Here is a 23,817-nt window from a genome sequence, read left to right as displayed (position 1 = left end):
CACTTCATAATAAGTGTCACATTCACAAAAATATATACAATGCGATATGTGGTATTATACACATACTAAATAAATTATTAAACGTAACTATTATCTTACGCTTATGATAAAATGCGAACATTTAGCATGTAAGTCCCCGCTAGCTCGTTCGTAGAAAATGAATAGTTTCAAATGTACTGATAAATACTCGCGTTTTTCTCCTCTAGGTGTCGCACTAAAGCCAGTTTTACATGTCAATGCCTCATTCTGACAGGAAAAATGACATACGAGGGGAAATACACTTCAATTCTCTGCTTTCTCTCACATAACGTCTGCGTTCCCGCGAGCAACTTCGCGTTCGCTTAAAAAACTTTTGAGCGGGAACGCAAACCTGATCATGAAAATAACAGTAAGTGGGGTATCACTATAACCGTATCACTATTTTTCAGTGATTTTGTGTGCGAACTAAGTTTTGTCTAGGCAACGCATTGAAATAGGCAATTTTACATTGATTTATTTCTATAGTTTGAATTTCACAACACATTAGACACTCAATATAATGAACTCAATGGTGAACTAAAATGAAGCTCTGGCTTATTACAAAATAAAAATCTGATACATCATGTTCTGTTATTGTGTTGTTAAGATCTTTATTGGTTTGAAAATAAATATGAAGTTAATAAAACACAATATAAACACTTAAAAAAGACTTATTTCAATAAAACAGTAAGCCATTGTCCATCTTTAAATACAAAACGTTCAAGTTGCGTTTATACGTTCACAGTCTGTATGTAATATAATCACAGCGATCCGTGTTGTCTCTCACAAATCTCACAGTGATGTGTAAACACGCTGAAACCTCACTCAGACCACCTCAGACCTGGTCTTTGGTGCGGTATAAGCATCATCTCTCCTGCGGGACGGTTCTGGAGTGTCTTTAGAAGGCATGTGTCCGGTTAGCAGAGCGTTTGCGTTTGTCCTGTTGGGTCATCAGAGAGCTGAGCTCCGGGTCATCATCAGCGGTGAAAGGCTGCAACACCAGTTCCACTAGCCCTAAAACTGACCCCAGGACAGCCAGGACTGACCCCACCAGATACACCTTTAGCAGACCACGGCTCGGCTTCTGACTCAACATCTCTCTGATGAAAGGAACCAATTCTCTTGCCGTCTCCATGATGTCCAGAGATGATCAGGTCTGTTTGGAGAACACTGTTAAGTTGATCGTCAGAGCACATGAAACATATCTGATCAATACGAGTCTGTTTGCTCACCTGCTGAAGTCCAGCTCTGCCTCTTGGCTCTGAGACTGTAATGCCATTATTCGGCCTTTATACAGCCGATCCCGACTGGATCCGCCCACAGAGACATGAGGAACATGATCAGCTGTTGTGAGAGACTCCAGCTGACCTCACACACACACACACGTCCACCACGGTCATTGTGTCTGGATCAGGACAGCTTTTTTTGCTTTATTGAGACTACTGGGTCAGATATTCAGCTCTGTTCTGTTCTATTTTATTCTGAGTTGTAGTGTTAAAGAAATAAAGGCAACATCCCATAATGATACCCTAGCAACCACCAATAACTATTAGTAACAAATATTTAGCTCTGTTCTGTTCTCTGTTATTCTGAGCTGCAGTGTTAAAGAAATAAAGGCAACATCCCATAATGATACCCTAGCAACCACTAATAACACTTAGTAACAACGTAACACTGGGTCACATATTCAGCTCTGCTCTGATCTATTTTATTCTGAGCTGCAGTGTTAAAAAAATAAAGGCAACATCCCATAATATACCCTAGCAACCACCAATAAAACTTAGTAACAATGTAACACCCTAAAAAACATTCACTTCACCCATTCCGATAATACCCTAGCAATCACCTAGAATATCTTTGGAACCACATAGAACATCCTAGCAACTCTCTGGCAACCATCCTCAACACCCTAGTAACCACCAATAATACCCTAGCAATGCTCTGACAACCAGCCAAAACACTTTGATAACAACTTAGAACACCCAGGCCACTGGCAACTACCTATAATACCCTAGCAACTACCTATCAACCACCCATAACTCACTAGCAACTTCCTTTCAACCACCACAATACCTTAGTAATATATAAAAAAACCGTCAGAACACCCTAGCAACCACTCATTATACCCTATGTCTATTGCTTCCTGTGGCCCAGAGCCACCGTAATACCTAGCAACCACCAATAACAGCCTTGCGATGCTCTGTCAACCACCCACAAGACCCTAGCAACAACCTCAAAACATCCCCAGAAACACCTTGCCAACCAGAACATCCTAGCAACTCCCTGGCAACCAAACCCTAGTAATACAGCCAAATAGTAGCACTAGCAAGCATCTGAAACACATTAGCAACACCGTCAATTACCCAGAGCACCTTAGTGACCACATAGAACATCCTATCAACTCTCTGCCAACAATTCACAACACCATAGCAACCACCCACAATATCCGTGAAATGTTGTCAACCACCCAGTCATCATCAACCACCCAAACGGTGTTAATTAGCATGTGGGTTGTGAATATGTGAATGTTTAGCCATGTGAATATAAGTTCAGATGTTTAAAATGTTATGATGGCGTGAATATTAGCAATCACATGAATATTAGCGTGTGTGATTTAAATATGAGTTCAAACATTCAGAACGTCCGGTATGATAGCGTCAACGTGAATATTAGTGTTTGTATGTGAATATGAGTTCAGATGTTAAGAATATTCGTTATGATGGTGTGAATATTAGCAACTGTGAATATTAGCGACTGCTTGAATATTAACGTGTGATGTGAATATGAGTTCAGACATTAAGAACGTTTGTTATAATGGCACGAATATTATCGATTGCGTGAATATTAGCGTGTGATGTGAATATGAGCTCAGATGTTCAGAACGTTAGGTCTGATGGCGTGAATATTAGCGTTCACGTGAATATTAGCATGCGTGAGGTGAATATGAGTTCAGATGTTCAGAACATTAGCTTTGATGGCGTGAATATTAGCAATCGCGTGACACGTGTGTTGTGAATATGGGTTCAGATGTTCAAAACGTAAGCTTTGATGGCTGGAATATTAGAGATTGTGAATATTAGCGTGCGTGAGGTAAATATGAGTTCAGATGTTCAGAACGTTAGCTTTGGTGGCGTGAATATTAGTGATCACATGAATATTATCGTGCGTGAGGTGAATATGAGTTTAGATGTTTAGAACATTAGCTTTGATGGTGTGAATATTAGCAATCGTGAGAATATTAACACGTGTGGTGTGAATATGGGTTCAGACCTTCAGAATGTTTATGATGGCGTGAATAATAGCGCGTATGTGATGTGAATGAGTTTAGACATTCAGAACATTCATTATGATGTCAGCATCTGAATATTAGTGTTTATGTGAATATGAGTTCAGACGTCAAGAACACTTGTTATGATGGTGTGAATATTGGTGATCACATGAATATTAGCGTGATGTGAATACGAGTTCAGACATTCAGAATGTTCGTTATGATGACGTGAATATTAACGATCATGTGAATAGTAATGTGTGTGAATATTAGCGTGTGTGATGTGAATATTAGTGCAGACGTTCAGAACGTTTGTAGTGATTGCGTGAATATTAGCGATCGCGTGAATAGCGCATGTGATGTAAATATGAGTTCGAAGTTTAGAATGTTCGTTATAATGGCCTGAATTTTTGCGATCGTGTCAGTATTAGTCTGTGTGATGTGAATATGAGTCTGAATATAAGTGAAAATAAGTGTCTGATGTGTAAATGAGTTTAGACATTCAGAATGTTCGTTATGAAAGCGTCAATGTGTGTGAATATTAACTTGTGAATATGAGTTAAGATGTTATGATGGGTAAATGCCTAAATATTACCGTGGCGCTCAGAGCATGTGAGTGTGAGTGACTGGAAATTCCAGAGTGAACGGCGACATTAATCGGATTATTTCCAGACGACCAGCAAAACAAGCCATCGTAGTGATTGTGAGACGGGAGTTTCCTGCGGTTCTTAAAGGGACGGCGTATAACAGTACATCTGACCGCACTCACAGCACGTCCGATCAAACACACATTTGTATTCCAGTCACACACTGGAGCGAATCACTGTGATGGCGATTCGTTCCAGAATTATATATTACATGCCCAACTGAACCCAACACATAAAGCAGGTAAAAAATAAACTGCATTAAACATATACATAAATCATGTTTCAGACGTGTGTGAACGTGCAGCACTAGTGGATCAGAGGAGTACACAAGGAGCAGAAGCTCTCAGTGTTCTGCCATACAACACAAACACATTCAGCACACACAAACTTGTGCTGATGAGTGCGTATGTGTGTCTATAGGTGAGTTTATCACTATTTATGAAGGAGTTTAATTATATGTTGTGGCAAAATAAAAAAACGATTCTCACCAGAGAAAGAGACAAACTCAGTCAAATGTCTTTTATAAGTTCATTCTTTGCAAAGAAGGTCAGACAGTCATACAGAAACACAGATTACTACGGAGTGTGACCAAGAAGGGAGGGCTCACTCCAACTTATATCTCTTCCCCAGCCTTCAAGGTTACATCTAACTGGTAACTTTCCACACATAGTAGCTAAGAGTCAGATAACTACATTCTGCTACATCATACTCCCAAGATTCATACCCTTATATAGTCTGCCGTTACAATCTGCATAACTGATATTAATGAAATATTGATGTATGCTCTTTATAATGAACTTTCATTGTAAAACTCTGGAGAGTACAAAATGCCTGTTCTGCCACCATAGCTGTTTGCTGTTTTACAAAACAACATTGACGGTTTTGACGCTATACAAAACCAGCTGCTTAGCTGGTTTTAGCTAGTTTAAGATGGAAATAGCTGTTTTTAGCTGGTCTGGTTTAGTTGGTTTTAGCTGGTTTTAGTTGGTCTCCCAGCCTAGCCAGGCTGGTTTTAGCTGGAAGTAGCTGGTTTTAGTTGGTCTCCCAGCCTGGCCAGGCTGGTTTTAGCTGGAAGTAGCTGGTTTTAGTTGGTCTCCCAGCCTGGCCAGGCTGGTTTTAGCTGGTTTTAGTTGGTCTCCCAGCCTAGCCAGGCTGGTTTTAGCTGGAAGTAGTTGGTTTTAGCTGGTCTCCCAGCCTGGACAGGCTGGTTTTAGCTGGTTTTAGTTGGTCTCCCAGCCTGGCCAGGCTGGTTTTAGCTGGTTTTAGTTGGTCTCCCAGCCTAGCCAGGCTGGTTTTAGCTGGAAGTAGCTGGTTTTAGCTGGTCTCCCAGCCTGGTCAGGCTGGTTTTAGCTGGTTTTAGTTGGTCTCCCAGCCTGGCCAAACTGGTGTCCATTTGACCTATTTACAAATTAATCAGTTTGTTTCACTTACTGACAAGGTTCAATTCAAGGTAAGTTTAGTACCATAATCAGGTGGGCTAGATGATACAGCTTAAATTATTCTAGTTGTTAATTTTAATATATCTGAGAAGAGTCTAAAACAAAATGATTAAAGTGGTTTCACAAATTATATTGCATATTACACAATAATATTGCAATTACACAATTCTGTTGATGGCAGTTGTTGTTTGCCTCCTTCCATTCCCATAAATGGCGGTCTACCAAAGAGAATTTTAAATGGGCTCAGGTTTACCCTGGATCTCTTTCTCATGTACATGAGAACAATTGAGGGAGCACCTTAACCCATACCAGTCCCGTTTCCTCACATTTGGCGAATTAGTTTTTTCTTATAGCATTTTATCATTCGACTGCTCCAACTGAGCTCACTGATCGCTGCAATGTGTTCTCATATCTATCCCTAAAAACTGACCCACTTATTTTATTGCATCATTGGCAAAATGGGTTCCGTTTGTCCGAACAGATTTTTCGTGGGAATTCCCCATCTCAGGACTATTTCAGTCAACAGAGCCTTCGCTACTGCTGCTGCTTGGGACATTTTTGTCCCTTTTGCCACACTGTAAATGTTACAAATGACACATTTTTTACAAAAATTTTCTGCGAATGTTGTGAACCCCTTCGTAAGCCACAATCCTTTCATCTGTGCAACCATTCCCCCTTTCGATGCATGGCATCGTCTTAGCATAATGAGCAAAGAAGTGTCAGGAAAACAAACAGCATTATTCAGTGTACATCCTGATTGTTTCCACTGGTCTTTCTCTGCTCCTAAAGCAAAAGTCTGCATGCTCTGTAAGGAAGAAGAGACATAAAGGTTATTTTCAGATAACAAAGTACACTCTGTTTCTTTTTGCTGTTTAGCCGCCACGGCCTTCACTGCCACGTCTGCTCTGGTGTTTCCTGTGGATACAGAATCTTTGTTTTTTGTGTGTGTTGCACATTTACAAATGGCTTCTAGTAAAGCTTCTAGAGGAGCATGGAGTATTGGGCGCCCATTTGACTTCAAAAATTTTCTGTGTTTCCACAGTGCTCCAAAATCATGCGAAACCCCAAATGCGTAAATTGTGACACATTTTCCTGTCATAAGTTTACACGCCTCTGTTAAGGCCACAAGCTCTGCTGCTTGTGCTGAATAGTTTGATGGCAATGCCCCAGAAGTCACAACACAAATTCGGTCATTACAGCATAGCCCACTTTATTCTGGCCTGTTTGTGGATCTCTGAATGCTGAACCATCCACAAAGAGGACATTTTCGCAATTTTCAAGTGGTGTGTCCAAAAGATCTGGACGTGGCGTACACACTTGATCGAGCGCGGTCAGACAACAATGATGTTCCTCCGTCTGAAGGAGGGTGGCAGGATTCAAGGTTGTGCAGCGTTCGGCATATCAAGCAAGATAATGTGGTATTGCAACCAACGAGCCGTTGATAAGTGCCATGTTTTTTTTTTTGTTTTTTTTTCTTGCAGAACCATGGACACTGCGTGTGGCACCATCAATGTCAGGTCAGAGTACCCTACAAATTCTCTAGACGCCATCACGGCCTTCTCAGCAGACACCAGCGCACTCAGACACCGTGGCAGACCTGCTGCTACTGGATCTAACTTGCTTGAAAAATAGGTCACAGGTCACAGTCTGTCCCCATGATGCTGCAAGAGAACAGAAGTCATAAATCCATTTTTCTCATCCACCATCTGAACAAAAGGTTTAGTTGGTACCGGTAGACCCAAAGTCGGCGCCAGAGATAGTTGAACTTTCATGTTCACAAATGCCTCCTCCGCCTTCTCTGTCCACTCAATCGTGTCACATGACCTCAACCCCTATCCTCTCAGAGGATGCTCAAAAATCGCACAGTTGGGAATAAATGTCCTGCAATAGGAGCACATTCCCAAAAATGACAACATTTGTTTCTTTGTGATTGGGTTTGGTACATCTTTTATGGCTTGTACTCTTTTGTCAGATAGGGATTTACTGTTGGGTGTTATGACATGACACAAAAATGTAACTTGTTGTTTTACAAACTGTAGTTTTGGCTGACCTTGTGGCCCTCCTGAGCCAAATGCTACATGAGGGAGACAGTGTCAGCTATACCTGTAGACTCATCTCAACAACAAAACAACAGGTCTTCCACATATTGAAGCAGAGCAGTTCCAGCCAGGGGCGTCGTTAGGGCTAATCATTCGGGGCTCGAGCCCAGAAAGATTTTTCTCTAGCCCCGAATGTTTTTGTATCGCCCTATGATTTCCGAGGAATTCACGAAATTGTCAAAGTTTGAATGAATTAATCAAAATGGGGCCCTATTTTTGCATGCAAATATATATTTTTAAATGTATTTTAATTTGTGTAATATATTTTTGTAAAGTTATAATTTTGTAATATTACTTTGATATGTTTGCTATTTGCAGTGATTACTATGTACTGTTTTTTCATAGTGTAACAATGTTGTTTTGTGCCACTGCTTTGGCAAAGTATCTGTCAAATGAACTAAAATCAAAAGCATAATATGACTTTGCTCACATGATCAGTTCATGATCTGATGTGTCAGGTCATCAACCTTTTTTCTTTGTTCAATTTGCACACTGAACATGGGTTAACTTATAGCTCTTATTTTTGAACTCTCAAAGTGCACCAGATTAATGAATTTAACTTTAAAATATATCTATTTTTTCCTGGGGGGAACCTGCCTAGAAGGATCCAGGTTCACCCACTTGTGTCTAACAAAATCTTACGTAATTATGATGTGAGCTCCCATCCACCACTACAAGATGATTTGCCACCAGCCCCAGATGTTTTCAAATCCTAAAAACGCCCCTGGATCCAGCTGTCAGGGTCAAAGGTTCAAGGCTACTTTAAAGCGCTTCGTTATCTATCATAGGGGGTGTTTGAAAAACCCTGACTCAAACGTGTACGGCCTTTGCCGTTGAATTCAAATGCAAACTAGTAGCCACTGTTTTTGTCCAGTGGCATGCTAAAACGCCAAGTCTACCACTGAAAAGAATGTTGCATCTTATGGAATTTGTGACAAGATTGTATCCCTTATCTTTTTCACACAGAATATTGAAGTGCGCACTGGAGAATCATTGCATGGCACCATTATGCCCTCTTCCAATAATGCCCCAAATACTGGTTTTATACCCAGTATTGCCTCTGCTTTCATAGGATACTACTGTCGACACAGCCTGTAATCAAATTTTGGAGTGATTACAACTGATTCACATCCCTTGATCAACCCCACATCATATTTGTGTTTTGCCCACAATTTAGGAGGCACCTCTGCCAAAGCAGAGTGTATGTCTGAGGTGCAAATATTTGCCATGCAATGATTTTCTTTTGTGCTTTCATCAATAGGGGTCACAATTCTATTTACTTTAATGTCATACTTGCATTCTGACATAAAAGCCCCTAAACTCTTACTGTGTTTCACACCCCCACCTATCTCACACCAGTCCATTGTGTCAAAAAATTTCTTCACAAATCTCCCTACTTCACACCATGACTGATCCCTGGCCTTGGAAACAGATAAGTGAGACACAGACTCTCCTGCCACTAGATAAAACGGAAGCTGTTTTTCAGTCAGGCTGACTGAAACCACACACACACTTTCTGTCCAAAACATTTTATCACAGCTCAAAGTTTCACTCTTCACTCTTTTTTTCCCCCTACGACATGTGACATGAAATGTAAATTGTCAGGCAGCATAATTTCTGTGTTGTTGCATGTTTCCAGTGTTGGGAAGGTTACTTTGGAAATGTAATAGGTTACAGATTACAAGTTACTTGATTTAAAATGTAATAAGTAGTGTAATTTTTCAGTTACTTTATTAAAGTAATGTAACTTATTACTTTTAATTACTTTGTGATTACTTTTCTAAATTTCTAATATTTTCAACTGTTAATCATTTTGAAACATTTAAACCAGACAGAGTTAACCTTACAGTAGCGTTCAACACTGATTACTGTCAGACTGTCAAAATCCTTTATCACTTGAATTAAGATTATAATAAGTAAGGGATAATATACATCTTTATTTTGTGATAAAGTGACAACTGGCTGAATGTACATTATCTCACTTATTACACAGCTGCTTGATAGATTATTTAGATGTTTCGTGTCAAAATAATTAGACACGAAACACTGATCTGAGTTGAAATATTTGAAGCTTCCATTAAGAAATCAGCTGCTAGAAAACAGTAAGTTCAAACTAGACAATTTAGGGACACAGTGCAGTCATACCACTTACACAACATTTCACCACATAATTAAGGAAGTAGTACTAGTTTGTTAGTTATCTTATAATCCATTACAGTGTACAAAAAAAAAAAGAAAATAAATAAAATAAAATGGCAGCAGCTGCTTTTGTATGAAACAATAGAGCAAGTCCACAATACCAGGATGACAGAATTAAGAAATTGTCCACATAATACTGAATTAAACTTTATTATTACACGGCTCTCTGGAATGCTTGATTCTGATTGGTCAGTTGAGACATTTGCAGGTTCGTTCTTTTCAAATAATAACCGCTCCAAAGTAATAACGCATAGCCGGTACTATACAATAACAATAAAATGTTTCAAATTCATATTCATGTCCAGTTTTTTTTTTCCTTATGTGGCAAGTAGCCGTGTAATAAGCGGGATAGTGTACAGGCAGCCTGTAGTTATCGCGAAATAAGCCCCTTCAGCGTGATACAAGACCCTCCGCTTCGCGTCGGGTCCTGATCACACTGTCGGGGCTTATTTCTGCGATAACTACCGGCTGCCTGTACATTATCCCTTACATATTTTATTAGCTACACAAACGGCAAGAAAAACTATCAAGAATAAAGCACTGACTTAAGTTGCCCCAAATGAGTCTGTGTTATTAACTTTTACCAGTTGTTACCAGGCACAGCCACACAAATTCAGACTTTTTTGGGGGGGGGCTTTTTATGCCTTTTATTGTGATAGGACAGTAGAGAGATGACAGGAAAGAGGGGAGCAGGATCAGCAAATGGGCCTTGAGACGGGAATCGAACTCTGGTCGCCGTGAGTGCAGTTGCGCTATATGTCACTAACCACGAGGCTATTGGCACCGACACCACAAATTTAGACTTAACAGCTCTTACTTACTTTGAGATCATTGCGAGGTTAAATACAGATTTGAAATCATAACAAGAAATTGTTTAATAGCTATGATACTGGGTTTGAAATCAAATGTTGGCATAGTTATGACAGAAAACACTAGCATCTAACAATGGAAAAAACAATCTTAAAAAATAAAGTTTATGCATAAACCCAAATAGGAAATAAAACAGTTATCAAATAAGCATGTGTCCTATTCTGTGTCCTAAACTCCTGAAACACTGGTGTCTCATTTTAGAGCAGTCAATGCAATTTATGAAAGAAGTCAGTTAAATCTGTGGGGGGGGTGAAAAAATTTAGATGTAATCCCCTTTGTAATCACTGGCATTTTTCGAAAGTAACTGTAATTTAATTGCACTTTTTTTCTCAACTGTAACTAATTACAATTACATTTATTTTGTAATTCCATTACGTAATTCCATTACATGTAACTAGTTACTCCCCAACACTGCATGTTTCAGCACCGGGCCTCCCTCAGTTTCACAATTTTAGGGCACGGTGAATTTTTCAAAAATGTAATGCCCTGATGCAGAAGTAGACTCATTTATTTCATTCGTTACCGACGGTTAACATGGCAAGTCACGTGGTCGTAAACAAGATCTTATTGCCCAAGAATGTGCTTACTAAGACAGATTTAGACAGATTTGTGAACAGTATTTGAGAGAAATAGCCTTTTGTGTACATAGAAAAAGTCTTAGATCTTTTGAGAAAATGGGGGCAAAAACAAAAGTGTTGCATTTATAATTTTGGTCGGTGTACATTCTGCTGTGTCATACTCTTGAGTTCATACCTTTATATTTAGGGCCCCGATACCCTTTTCTCACTTCCATAAGCAAATAAGATAAGTAAAATTAATTTTTCTTCCACGGTATATATGTTTGTATGAATGTTCATTTGTGTTTATGAATGTCTGTATAAATGTTCAGGAGTGTCTATATATGTATTTATGAATGTTTGATATGAGACCCCCCCCCCCTCTTCCAGTTGCCGTGGTGATCTGGCAGCAGTGTTTAGGTGTTCAGGTGTGGCACCTCCGTCTGCATGTTGAGTCACTGTCTCACCTCAGACGGGACACACCCGACACACACAGAGCTGAAATCAGTGCCTGCAGGCCAGAAGTTTTAAAACACACACACACACACGTAATGCTTCATCACACACACTCACTGCTTAGCAAACACACACAGGAAGTGCTGCACTCCTTGTTTATCTCATTCACAGATTGTATAAATCTGAACATCCCACTCAAAATTCAGCACAAAGAAGCCTCCAAACTCAGCTAAAGCTGCTGGTTAGTACTGGTTTGTACCACTTCACTACCACAGTACATGAATACAGCGTTCATCTGTCTCATGTATCATAATAATGAATCACGATTACATTCCATCTCTGTTACTTTGAGGATGTGAGTGTGTGTGTGTCTGTGTGTGTGTGTGTGTGCGTGTCGATTCATGTTATGAAGGGTGTGACACTGTGAGGAAGGGTGCAATACACACACACACAAAAACACACACACAAACACACACAGGTGAGCAGCTCCTGAAATAAAAGCCAAACACAGACGGCACACGCTGCATTTGAACACTTCACTTCATTCACACGCTAACGGGTGAGTTCTGCATTTTAGCACGGTAAACTACTGCGTTAAGCCTGATTTAACTGTCATCCAGTTGTGTTTTGAAGACAGCTCAGCTAAAGTTGTGTTTTGTTCGTTTAGATCGATATATTGTCTGGATGAAGACGTGGATTTTTCTTTCATTAGCAGGTTTGTTTTTAATCATACACTTACGAAGACTAAATGTACAATGAATACTATTGTAGTTTTTGTTAATATTTTGAATTTGATTTTACTTTCATATTTTCTGCTTTGGTGTTCATTTTAGTTAAAGTTTTTTGTCGTTTTTAAATTTGTTTATACAGTTTAATTTTTTTTTTTAGTTTTGTCCTTTTTAAATTTGTTTATACAGTTTACATTTTTTATCAGTTTTGTCGTTTTTAAATTTGTTTATACAGTTTAATTTTTATTTTTGTCGTTTTTAAATTTGTTTATACGGTTTAATTTTTATTTTTGTCATTTTTAAATTTGTTTATACAGTTTAATTTTTTATTTTTGTCGTTTTTAAATTTGTTTATACAGTTTTAATTCATTATTAATTTCAATTTTAGGTATTTATGTATAGTTTTAGATATTATGTGACCCTGGATCCCAAAACCAGTCATAAGGGTACAATTTTTGACATTGAGATTTATACATCATCTGATAGCTGAATAAATCAATGAATCTGAGGGTGCAAAAAATCAAAATACTAAGAATATCACCTTTAATGTTGTCCAAATGAAGTTATTAGCTATGTATATTACTAATCAAAAATCAAGTTTTGATGTATTTATGCTAGGAAATTTACAAAATATCTTCATGAAACATGATCTTTACTTAATATCCTTATGATTTATGGAATCAAAGAAAAATCAATAATTTTGACTCATTGTTTTGGGGTCCAGGGTCACAAATAGACATTATATATCAAGGCTAACAACATTAAAATGATCAGTTTTCTCTTTTTAATCTAATGGATTAAAAAAAAAAAAACTTTTTAGAACATTCAAGTACAAATATACACAAATATCTAAAATTATACATAAATACCTAAAACTGAAGATGAATAAAAACTGTATAAACAAATTTAAAAATGACAAAAACAAACAACAAAAAATGTGTACCTCCTACTTAAGACTGGTTTTGTGGTCCAGGGTCACATATGCATTTACAAATGTCTGTTTAAGAATATTATACATGGTAAAATGATGGTTTTGGGCTTGTATCATATTAATAAGTATATACAGTAAATCAATAGTACTGTATTCTTGAAGTCATCTGTAAATTCCATGATACATATATATATATGCTAATCAAAAGTACCATGGTTTTACCATGTTTTGTGAGGTGAATGTGATCATGTTATTGTGTTGATGTTCAGCTCTGTCTGCGGTGTGTACGGGACAGCAAGACTGCTGGCGCGGGGCGTGTTACCCCACGATGGGCGACCTGCTGTTGGGCAGGGAGCGGAGCCTGAGTGCCTCCTCCACATGTGGTCTGATGGGGTCTGAGGTGGTCTGTACTCCACATGGACAGGTGAGACTTGCCTAGCACTGAAAAAGACAAGATTATTTCAGTTAGAAGTGTATCTTGGGTGTTTATGAAAGCTATATGGTTTTGTTTGATGCTAAAAAGGGTTCTTCTGTTTTTACATGCCAAAGAACCACACCCAGAAGAACATGTTCAGATGAAAAACATAAAGGAGATCTTTGTGATGGTTCATTGAGTGTCTCAGACGTTTCCCCTAAAATACACTAAAAAGAGTCAATATTGAGATCTTGTCAAGTCTGAGATCACTGAATTATAACTTGAGACCTTTCATGGTTTCCTGGCAGACATTTTTGAGGCTGATTCATTTGGAGTTGAACATGTTTATTCAGGTTTTCGCTGATGGGTTTTTTTAGGTTCGCACCATCAGCGTGCAATAAAATTACATTATCACACCAACGTAATAATTAACAAACCCAGATTCAGCAGCCTAAGGCGACACTTCTCATACAGAGACATTAGACTGCTGATGCAACATTTTTGTGGTAATTAAACAAATTATATGTATTATTTTTACATAAAATGTTATTAAAGTAATGTGCATAGAATGAGAGAAAACAGATGTTGGAACGTTCTTATGATGTTATTTGTACTTCAAGAACTTTTTGTAACATTTAACGTTCTAATAACGTTTTTGGAATGTTAAAAATAGTATAGTGTATTTTGCGGGAAAATAAAGTCAGTTTAATGTTGTAAGAAACGTTTTATTAACCTTTAAATAATGTTCCAATCACGATAAGAAAATGTTCTTAGAATATTAAAAATAAACATTCAAATAATATTATATTTGAGGTGAAAAATATAGTCAGTAGAATGGTAACCTTTAATATTATAATCACAACAAGAATACTGGACGTTTCAACCTTTTGGAAACATTTCAATACAATGTTCCCACAACGTTTTTTCTAATCTAAATATTGCTGCTGGCATATGTGTTTATTTGTGGAGACATATTTAAGATAAAGTTGATAATTAACACACATGTGAGAGCTTATTTAAATCTTAAGCAACAAAAACACGTTTGGTTAAATTGGCGTTTGTGTAAGATGGTTAAATGTCTAAATCAATCTCTCCTTGTCTCAGTGGAAGATGAAATGTTGTCCGTGTGACTCTCGTAACCCGGCGGCGTATAACGCGCACACGGTCCAGAACGTGATCTCCAGCGCCGGACCCAACCGATGGTGGCAGTCTAAGAAAGGTAAGACATCAAAACATTACACTGAACATAAATTACAACAATAGAGATATCCATGTATGTATATACACAGGAAACACTTAATATAAAAAACAGAGGAATAGAAACAAAATAGAAATAGAAATAAAAAATATCAGTCTATTTTATCTTCGAACTTTCTTATTTACAGTACCAAGTTGTACTGTTTAGAAAATATTCAGTACAAATTTTAACTTTAATACTTTATATTTATTTATATAAAAATAAATGTAAACCACTTAAGAATTCTCCCAAGCAATTTTAATGTGAAATTTGTGTGTTTATTCCAGATGTGAGCCCCGTGACACTGCAGCTGGATTTAGATAGAATGTATCACCTGGAAACCGTCTTGCTCTCTTTTAAGGTATCTGATATCTGTCCCGCTGTCTTTATTTTCTAAAGCGTTGTTTTCTAACGCCTCATTTGCCTTCCCGTAGGGCCCGAGGCCTGATGCTCTGATCGTCGAGAGGTCGAGGGATTACGGTCGCACTTGGCAGCCCGTCCTGTACATGGCCACCGACTGCCCATCCACCTTTCCACAGGTGAGCACGTCGTTCCCTCGTAATTTCGAGGAAACGTACTGCTACACACTGCCATCCACCGCCGACGACCCCTACAGGGACCAGAAGGTATGACCTGCCTTTCACTAACTTTTTTTATGATTAATGTTCTGTGAATAACATTTTAAGAAAGCGTTCTTGGAATATAAAAAAATAACGTCCACATAACGTTGTATTTTCTCCTCAGATTCACTTTTATCCTCTGCGTCAGTTCTCAGACATCAATGTACCGAATGAATACAAAATCGAAGGTGAGTTATTTCGACATTATCAGATGATCTGAGTATTTTCTAAGCGCATGGATGATTGACAGCTTCTTTGCCCCTCAGTGGCGTCCGGGTTCACAGGTCTGCGAGTCAAACTGACTCAGCTGGGTTCGGTTCCCAGCATGCCGGGCCGCAGTCTGAGCAAGTTTTACGCCCTGCGAGAGATGCGGGTGATCGGCTCCTGTTTCTGCCACGGACACGCCAACCGCTGCCTCCCTGACACCAATGGCAACTACCTACCCAACACACAGGTAACACACACACCTCAAATATACACACACGTGCTAAACCCTACAGCTGCTCATAAGTGTGTGTGTGTTTGTACTGTAGGTGGGCGGCGTGTGCGAGTGTCAGCACAACACAGTGGGCGTGAACTGTGAGCGATGTGACGACCTCCATAATGACCTTCCCTGGAGACCCGCGGAGAACGGAAACACACACACCTGCAAACGTATGTCAGCTCACACATGTATAAATAATAAAATACATTAACATGTTTGTGTGTTATTACATATTGTGTTGGCGCCCTCTGCAGGTTGTGAGTGTAATGATCACGCGGATCGCTGTCACTTTGACGAGCAGCGGTACGAGGCGACGGGCCGCACGAGTGGAGGAGTGTGTGACAGCTGCGCTCATCACACCGCCGGACCTAACTGTGAGCGCTGTGCGCCCAACTACTATAGAAACCCTCTGAGTAGCATGAAGAGCCCCGACGCCTGCCTGCGTGAGTAACACAAACACATCAGACACAGACACTTGTTGTGATGGTGCTGATGCTGATGATGGTGTGTGTTCTGCAGGCTGTCTGTGTAACGCCGCTGGCTCTGTGAACGGCGGTCAGTGTGACTCTCAGACGGGAGCGTGTGTGTGTAAAGCCAACGTTGAAGGCGAACGCTGTGACCGATGCAAAGCTGGATACTACAACCTCAACACCAACAACCCGCTCGGCTGCTCTAGTGAGTTACCCTTGACCCCTGACCTTAACCAGGGGAACAGGCTGTTGCAGTTATGCAATATTAAAATAAATTAAACATAAAAGCACTAAACAAATGAAAACTAATTATAAAAAATATAATATAAAATATGAAACTATATAATATTGATATTAGTTCATTATTTAATAAATTATGTAAAAACATCAAATTACATTAAGCAAAAGCAAAATTAATACATATTAAATGATGAAGAATTGATGATAATGATTAAAAGCTGAATTACTAAAAAATAAATTAAATATGGAAGATGAAGTGAATGTGTTTAAACTAAGTGTTTTTCATGTGTGTGTAGAGTGCTCATGTAGTCCAGATGGCTCCATCAGCGATGCGTGTGATCAGCTGACGGGTCAGTGTCAGTGTCGCCCTCATGTGGAGGGTTTGTCATGTGACCGTTGTGCTGCAGGTTACTGGAACCCGTCGTCACCCTATGGCTGCCAGCCGTGTGACTGTGACCCTGTCAACGCCCGCAGCGCCACCTGTGACCAGGTACATCCATGCACACACTATCACATAAATACATGACCACACGACCACACACACCATTACATGGTCACATAATCTCACACACCATCACATGGTCACATAACCACACACACCATCATATGGTCACATGATCTCACACACATCGCATGATCACATGACCACACACACCATCACATGGTCACATGATCTCACACACATCACATGATCACATGACCACACACACCATCACATGGTCACATGATCTCACACACCATCACATGGTCACATGATCTCACACACCATCACATGATCACATGACCACACACACCATCACATGATCACATGATCACATGACCACACATACCATCACATGGTCACATGATCTCACACACCATCACATGATCACATGACCACACACCATCACATGGTCACATGATCTCACAAACCATCACATGGTCACATGACCACACACCATCACATGGTCACATGATCTCACACACCATCACATGATCACATGACTACATGCACCATCACATTGATCACACACCATCATATGGTCACATGATCACACACACCATCACATGATCACATGACCTCACACACCATCACATGATCACACATTAGGTGTGTTCGACTTCATCTATGCCTACAGATGGCGATCAACGAGAGTAGCCCAGAGCAGTCGGGGCGGAGTTGAAAACGGAGGCGTCAAATCGGACACTTTTTACTCTCGTTAGTGAAGCTCTCGCGGTGTTTGCATGCTCTATCACAGAAGAAGTGAATTAAATGTAATATTTATCAAATACACCGACTTTTCAAAAGCATTTTCATGAGCAACAGAAACACGTTTCATGTACTGCTTAATACAGCGCCATCTGAACAAGAATAATGATAAACATAAACATATACTATTTAAATACTAATAAAGTGGGGTTATATCTGCTTTTATCAGTGTTTTGTGAACAAATGTGACTCAATATAACATTGTGACTACAGTAAAACACTTTTATTGTTCTAAAAACAGAGATTTGTCAGCATTATGGGACTTGAGGATGTTAGAATAAACCCAAAACACTCCTGCAGGCGCTCTGAAGAAACTGCGCCGGCTGAGTCAGTCGGCTGCTCTCAAATCGCTATCGTGGTACTTTGATGGCACACGTGACAGTCACGAGGCGTCAGCGCCGCCTCAAGTCGGACAAAATTTCTAACCGGCATGCACTGCTTCAAGTCAGAATTTGATCGAGCTGCGCAGCGCTGCGTTAAGTCGAACACACCTATTATCTTATGGTCACATGATAACACGCACCATTACATAGTCACACAATCACACACACACAATCACATGATCAAACAAACACATCACATGATCACATGACCACACACACCATCACAAGATCACATGACTACACGCACCATCACATGATCTCACACACCATCATATGGTCACATGATCACACCCACCATCACATGATCACATGACCTCACACACCATCACATGATCACACATCATCTTATGGTCACATGATAACACGCACCATTACATAGTCACACAATCACACACACAATCACATGATCAAACACACTTCACATGATTACATGAAAACATCATCACATGTGAGTGTTTCCTGTGGTTTAGCGCACGGGTCAGTGTCAGTGTCGCCACGGAATCGGGGGCCGGACCTGCAGCGGTTGCCCTGACAACACGTATGGAGATCCTCTGATTGGCTGCAGACGTGAGTGTTTCCTACCCACACAAACAAATTATTAATTAATAAACACAATTCAGTTAAGCATAAAGAGTTCATAAAAATATAAATATTATGTATAAATAACAATATTGAATGAATATCACACTGAATTGATAATAAATCAATAATACATCAGCAAATAAATCAATAATATTCATTTATTGTCAGCATGTGACTGCGATCCGTCGGGCACGGAGTCGGGCAGGTGTGACAAACGCACTGGTGCATGTCTTTGTAAACCGGGCATAACGGGTCCCCGATGTGATTCCTGCAGCCGCGGCCACTGCGCCAGTTTCCCAGAATGCCCATCGTGTCCGTCCTGCTTCTTCAGCCTGAACAGCCGTCTGCAAGAGATCACGCTGACGCTGGAGCGCCTCTCAAACTACCTGATCCCATCCACCGGCCGACCGACCTCCAGCGACGCCAGCCGCAGGATCCAGACGCTCATGGACACTCTGAGACGCCTGCAGGAGTCTATGACCGTCCCGCCACAGTCCAGCCACGAGCTCACCGAAGCACTGCAGAGACTCAACCAGATCAGGTACAAATAATGAGACTTTGAGATATAAAGTCATCTTACAAAAGGTAAACTTCTTATATAAAATTAAGCTCCATTTAAACAAACATAACTCACTCGCAGGTCTCAGCTGAACAGTTTCACTGATAATCTGGCATCACAGCGGCGGGACGGTGATATTGACCGCAGTCTGGATAACCTGCAGGCGCTTCTGTTATCTCTGCGCCTCGTATATTTCACCAAGAGAGACGCTTTCCAACAATGCCGCCGGATCCAACAATGCCAGTGCGTGTCCAGCACTCATCTGTATTAGCATCAGATTTGTCAGTATGATCTCTAACGGTAAACTTCTCGTTCTCAGGCACCTTCTACGCCATCCAGAAGTCCTATGAGACATCGACGGATGCCGTTAAGCGAGCCGACGCCGCTAAAGACACACTGAAGAAGTCTGAGGGCCTGCGAGAAAACGCCCTGAGCGGCCTGAAAGACGTGCAGCCCGGAAACACTAAAGACCTGGAGAAACTGAAGAAGGATCTGGCAACCCGGCCCAATCTGACACCCACCGCAAACAAGGTGAGAGAGATTGCATGTGATTGGCTAAACAGAAGTGTTGGTTTTCCAGCAGATGGAGTGAGTAATGTTGTGTTTGTCAGGTGTGTGGCAGTGATCGCGTGGAGCCCTGTACTCCGGAACGCTGCACCGGCGATCTGTGCCCTCCTGACGGAGTGCCCCCATGTGGAGCGGAGGAACCCTGCAATGGGGCACTGCCCAACGCCAACAAGGCTTTCCAGGATGCTGATGAGGTGAAGGCCAAACTACAGGATCTGAACAACAAAATCACACAAGCAGCTGCACAGGTATGACAACACACATTTACAATAGTTACTATTTTGATTTTACAATGATTTTAAACCAAACACACCTTTTGAAACACAGATACAGGAAGCTGAAGATTCAGCCAATAGGGTGAGACTGTCCACAGATGAGCTGGCCAATCAGATCAAGCAGGTGCAAGCTGACGTGGATGAAGACCTGAAGGACACCAAAAACTTCATAAACAATCTCAGGGACTTCCTGTCAGGTGGGTTTTACTTTATTTTAGCATACTGCACACTGTAAACTATGTACTGTAGTTGTTTTAGTGTATGTGAAGCAGTCAGGCAGTCATTCACACTGGAGTTGATTGTTGTTTTGTGTCTCAGAGCCTCATTCAGACCCGGATGAGGTGCAGCGGGTGTGCGAGGCGGTTCTGGATGCTCAGGTTCCTCTGAGTATGGAGAAACTGAAGCAGAAGCTGAAGGAGCTGCAGGATCTGGCGTCTTCACTGCCTGACAGCAGCAAAGTCCTGGAGGACAGCAAAGAGCAGCTGGAGAATGCCAAAAAACTACTGGAGCAGGCTAACAACACACGGTACCCAACACACTACACATGGTACACAACACACTGACAACAGGCAGTCACAAACACGCTGATGACACACGGTACATAAAACATGTTAACAACACACGATAATAACACACACTAACAACACATGCTAACAATACATGATACACAACACATATGCTAACCACATGCGCTAATGACACAAACAATAAGAACACGTGTTAACGACATGCTAACAACGCATGCTAAAAAAACAGTACACAACCCACATGGTAACCACATGTGCTAATGTCATAAATGCTAACAACTCATGCTAACAAGTGCTAACGACACAAACACTAATGACACACTAACAACACATGCTAACAAAACATGGTATACAACACACACGGTAACCACACTCGCTAACGAAACAAACACTAATGACACAAACGCTAACAACACATGTTAACATCACGCTAACAACACATGCTAACAAGTGCTAAAAACACACGCTAACAAAACATGGTATACAACACACATGGTAACCACACTCGCTAACGAAAAAAGTGCTAACAACACGTTAATGATACACCGCACACAACACAAATGGTAACCACATGCGCTAATGACACAAGCGCTAACAACACGTTAACGTCATGCTAACAACACACACTAATGACACATGGTGCACAAAACACATACTAACGACAAATGACATAAACACATTAATGACACACTAACAACACAGGCTAACGACTCATGGAACACAACACACATGGTAACTACACACACTAATGACACAACCGCTAACAACATGTTAACCTCACGCTAACAACACATACCAACAAGCGCTAATGACACAAACACTAATGACATGCTAACAAGTGCTAAAAACACATGCTAACAAAACATGCTATACAACACACATGGTAACGACATGCACAAATGACACAAACGCTAACAACACATTAAGGAATAACAAAACACGGTACGCAACACACATGCTAACCACGATCGCTAACGTCACGTGCTAACAACACGGTACACAACACACATGCTAACCGCATGCGCTAATGACACAAACGACACACGTTAACGACACTCTAATAACATACGGTAACACACGGTAACAACATGCTAACAAACACATCCACACAGTAACAACACATGCTAACAATATACACATGGTAACAAGACACAGTACACAACACACATGCTAATGTGGTACACAGTACATGCTATCAACACACACATACTAACAACACTCGATAACAACACACACGTGGTAACAACACACAGTACACAAACAAATGCTAACGAAATGCTAACACATGGTACATAGTAGATGATACACAACACACATACTAACAACACATGGTGAACAACATGCTAACAACACATGGTAAGGACACGTTAACAGCAAATGTACACACAAGTTAACAACACACACCAACAACACATTCTGACAGCATACGGTACACAACACACACTAACAACATGCTACACAACTCATTTAATATTTTGTCTGGTATTCATTCAGTATTTCTCTAACATTCTTGATCATTGTCGTCTGCAGTGATGCTGCGTTCGGTATCCAGCAGGACGCTGAAAGCATCCTGATGACGATGGACGAGAACGAGGACATTATCAAAGAGCTGGAAGACAAGATCCGTAACAGCACTGATATCGTAGACGACGTCAAGAACAACATCAAACAGGTCAGTCTGAGATCTGAGTGAGAGACCACAGAAACAACCTCCAGACTTGCACTAATGTGACCGATCGCCTGTGTGTTTCAGATAGAGGATACACTGGTGCCCGCCGAGCAGGGGATTGAGGAAGTCACAGGGCTGCTGAAGGACATGCGCCCCCTGGTGGACGGCCTGAAGAAAGATGTGACGACGGGAACAACACTGGCAAACAACGCTCAGGAACAGGCTGATTCAGCTCAGATTGAGGCCGAACAAGCAGCAGAGGTGCGGAAAAACACAACACTTGTGTGTTATAGTTACGGCTGTTGATTAACACTTTAATTTAACGTGATTAATTTTGGAAAAAATACTGTGTTCAAATTAATAATGATTAAAACAAGAAGTTTATATTGTGTTACATTTCAAAGCACAATCAAAGAGCGACACACAATGTTTAATTTAATGATTAATATTTTTAAATGAATCGAATGAGTTAATGATTCAGTGACTCATTCATAAAGACACTTACTTGCTTTGTTTCCAGTGAATCAGCCGTTTGAACAAATCAGTTGAATGAATGATTCAGTGACTTGCTGCCACCTACTGACACTTAGTTTCACTATTAGAGTATTATTTTGTTTTTAATATTTAATCGGATTTATCAATTGTCACATTATGTAATTAATTACACTAAACATTTGAATCACCTGACTGTCCTAATAAGCAATCCATCATGTGTTTCAGGAACTGGAAGCACTGAAGGAGGAGCTTGAGCGGATGAAACGCGCCGTGGCTGCAAACACTGAGGCGGGTGAAGACGCCGTCCGCTTAGAGGCGCTACAGAAGGAGGTGGAGTCTTTGATGACGGACACCAGCGACATCACGCAGGCTCTGAAAGGTACCGCCCACTACACGCCCATCCCATAATGCCCAGCACATACATTCCCAAGCTAACCAGTGGCGTTGTGTTTGTGTTTTTAGATAAGGAGGCGTCCGTTCGTCAGGGAGCAGCAGAGCTGCAACAGAACGCTGTGCGACTGACCGGTCTGGACGCTCAGGTGAAGAAACTCAGAGACGACATCCGCTATAAAGTCACCAGTCTGAGCATATGCCAGGGCTGAGGAGACAACACAAACCATAAATGACACTACCAATAAAGCAACTAATAAAGTGTCTAAATGAAGATTATTATGTGTGTGTGTTGATTTTTACAGTGGAATACTAGCATACTACACAGTCTGCACTGTAGACTGCTTACTAAGTGTGAATCAGTGTGCACACTTAGTAAGTGTGCATCAGTGTTATCATTGACTAAAACTGTTGGAAAAGGGTTTCATTAATTAAAATGACAG

General features: G+C 40.5%; 1 protein-coding gene across 1 annotated transcript; it reads left to right on the top strand.

Moving 5' to 3' along the window:
* Window positions 1-12,036: 12,036 nt before the first annotated feature.
* Window positions 12,037-23,630, top strand: lamb3 (laminin subunit beta 3). Its single transcript, XM_051105301.1, has 23 exons — window positions 12,037-12,112; window positions 12,221-12,268; window positions 13,482-13,636; window positions 14,732-14,846; window positions 15,152-15,225; window positions 15,299-15,490; window positions 15,609-15,672; window positions 15,751-15,938; window positions 16,018-16,138; window positions 16,223-16,411; window positions 16,488-16,643; window positions 16,975-17,168; window positions 18,781-18,877; window positions 19,061-19,433; window positions 19,533-19,696; window positions 19,771-19,982; window positions 20,063-20,266; window positions 20,346-20,490; window positions 20,612-20,819; window positions 22,351-22,492; window positions 22,574-22,750; window positions 23,210-23,363; window positions 23,447-23,630. The coding sequence occupies exons 2-23, from the start codon at window positions 12,238-12,240 to the stop codon at window positions 23,584-23,586; spliced, it is 3,495 nt and encodes a 1,164-aa protein (XP_050961258.1). The 5' UTR covers window positions 12,037-12,112; window positions 12,221-12,237; the 3' UTR covers window positions 23,587-23,630.
* Window positions 23,631-23,817: the final 187 nt, after the last annotated feature.

This window comes from Labeo rohita, unplaced genomic scaffold, assembly GCF_022985175.1.
Source record: "Labeo rohita strain BAU-BD-2019 unplaced genomic scaffold, IGBB_LRoh.1.0 scaffold_96, whole genome shotgun sequence".
NCBI lineage: Eukaryota > Metazoa > Chordata > Actinopteri > Cypriniformes > Cyprinidae > Labeo > Labeo rohita.
The sequence above is the reverse complement of the archived record's forward strand: the minus strand, read 5'-3'. Positions and strand labels throughout refer to the sequence as shown.

What these genes read in the sequence shown, in the direction of transcription:
- lamb3 (XM_051105301.1), top strand. Translation starts at nt 12,238, where the DNA reads ATGAAGACGTGGATTTTTCTTTCATTAGCAG. An exon ending in CCGGATCCAACAATGCCAGT is followed by an intron (nt 19,697 to 19,770) that starts GCGTGTCCAGCA and finishes TCTCGTTCTCAG; the next exon opens with GCACCTTCTACGCCATCCAG. An exon ending in AGGCCGAACAAGCAGCAGAG is followed by an intron (nt 22,751 to 23,209) that starts GTGCGGAAAAAC and finishes CATGTGTTTCAG; the next exon opens with GAACTGGAAGCACTGAAGGA.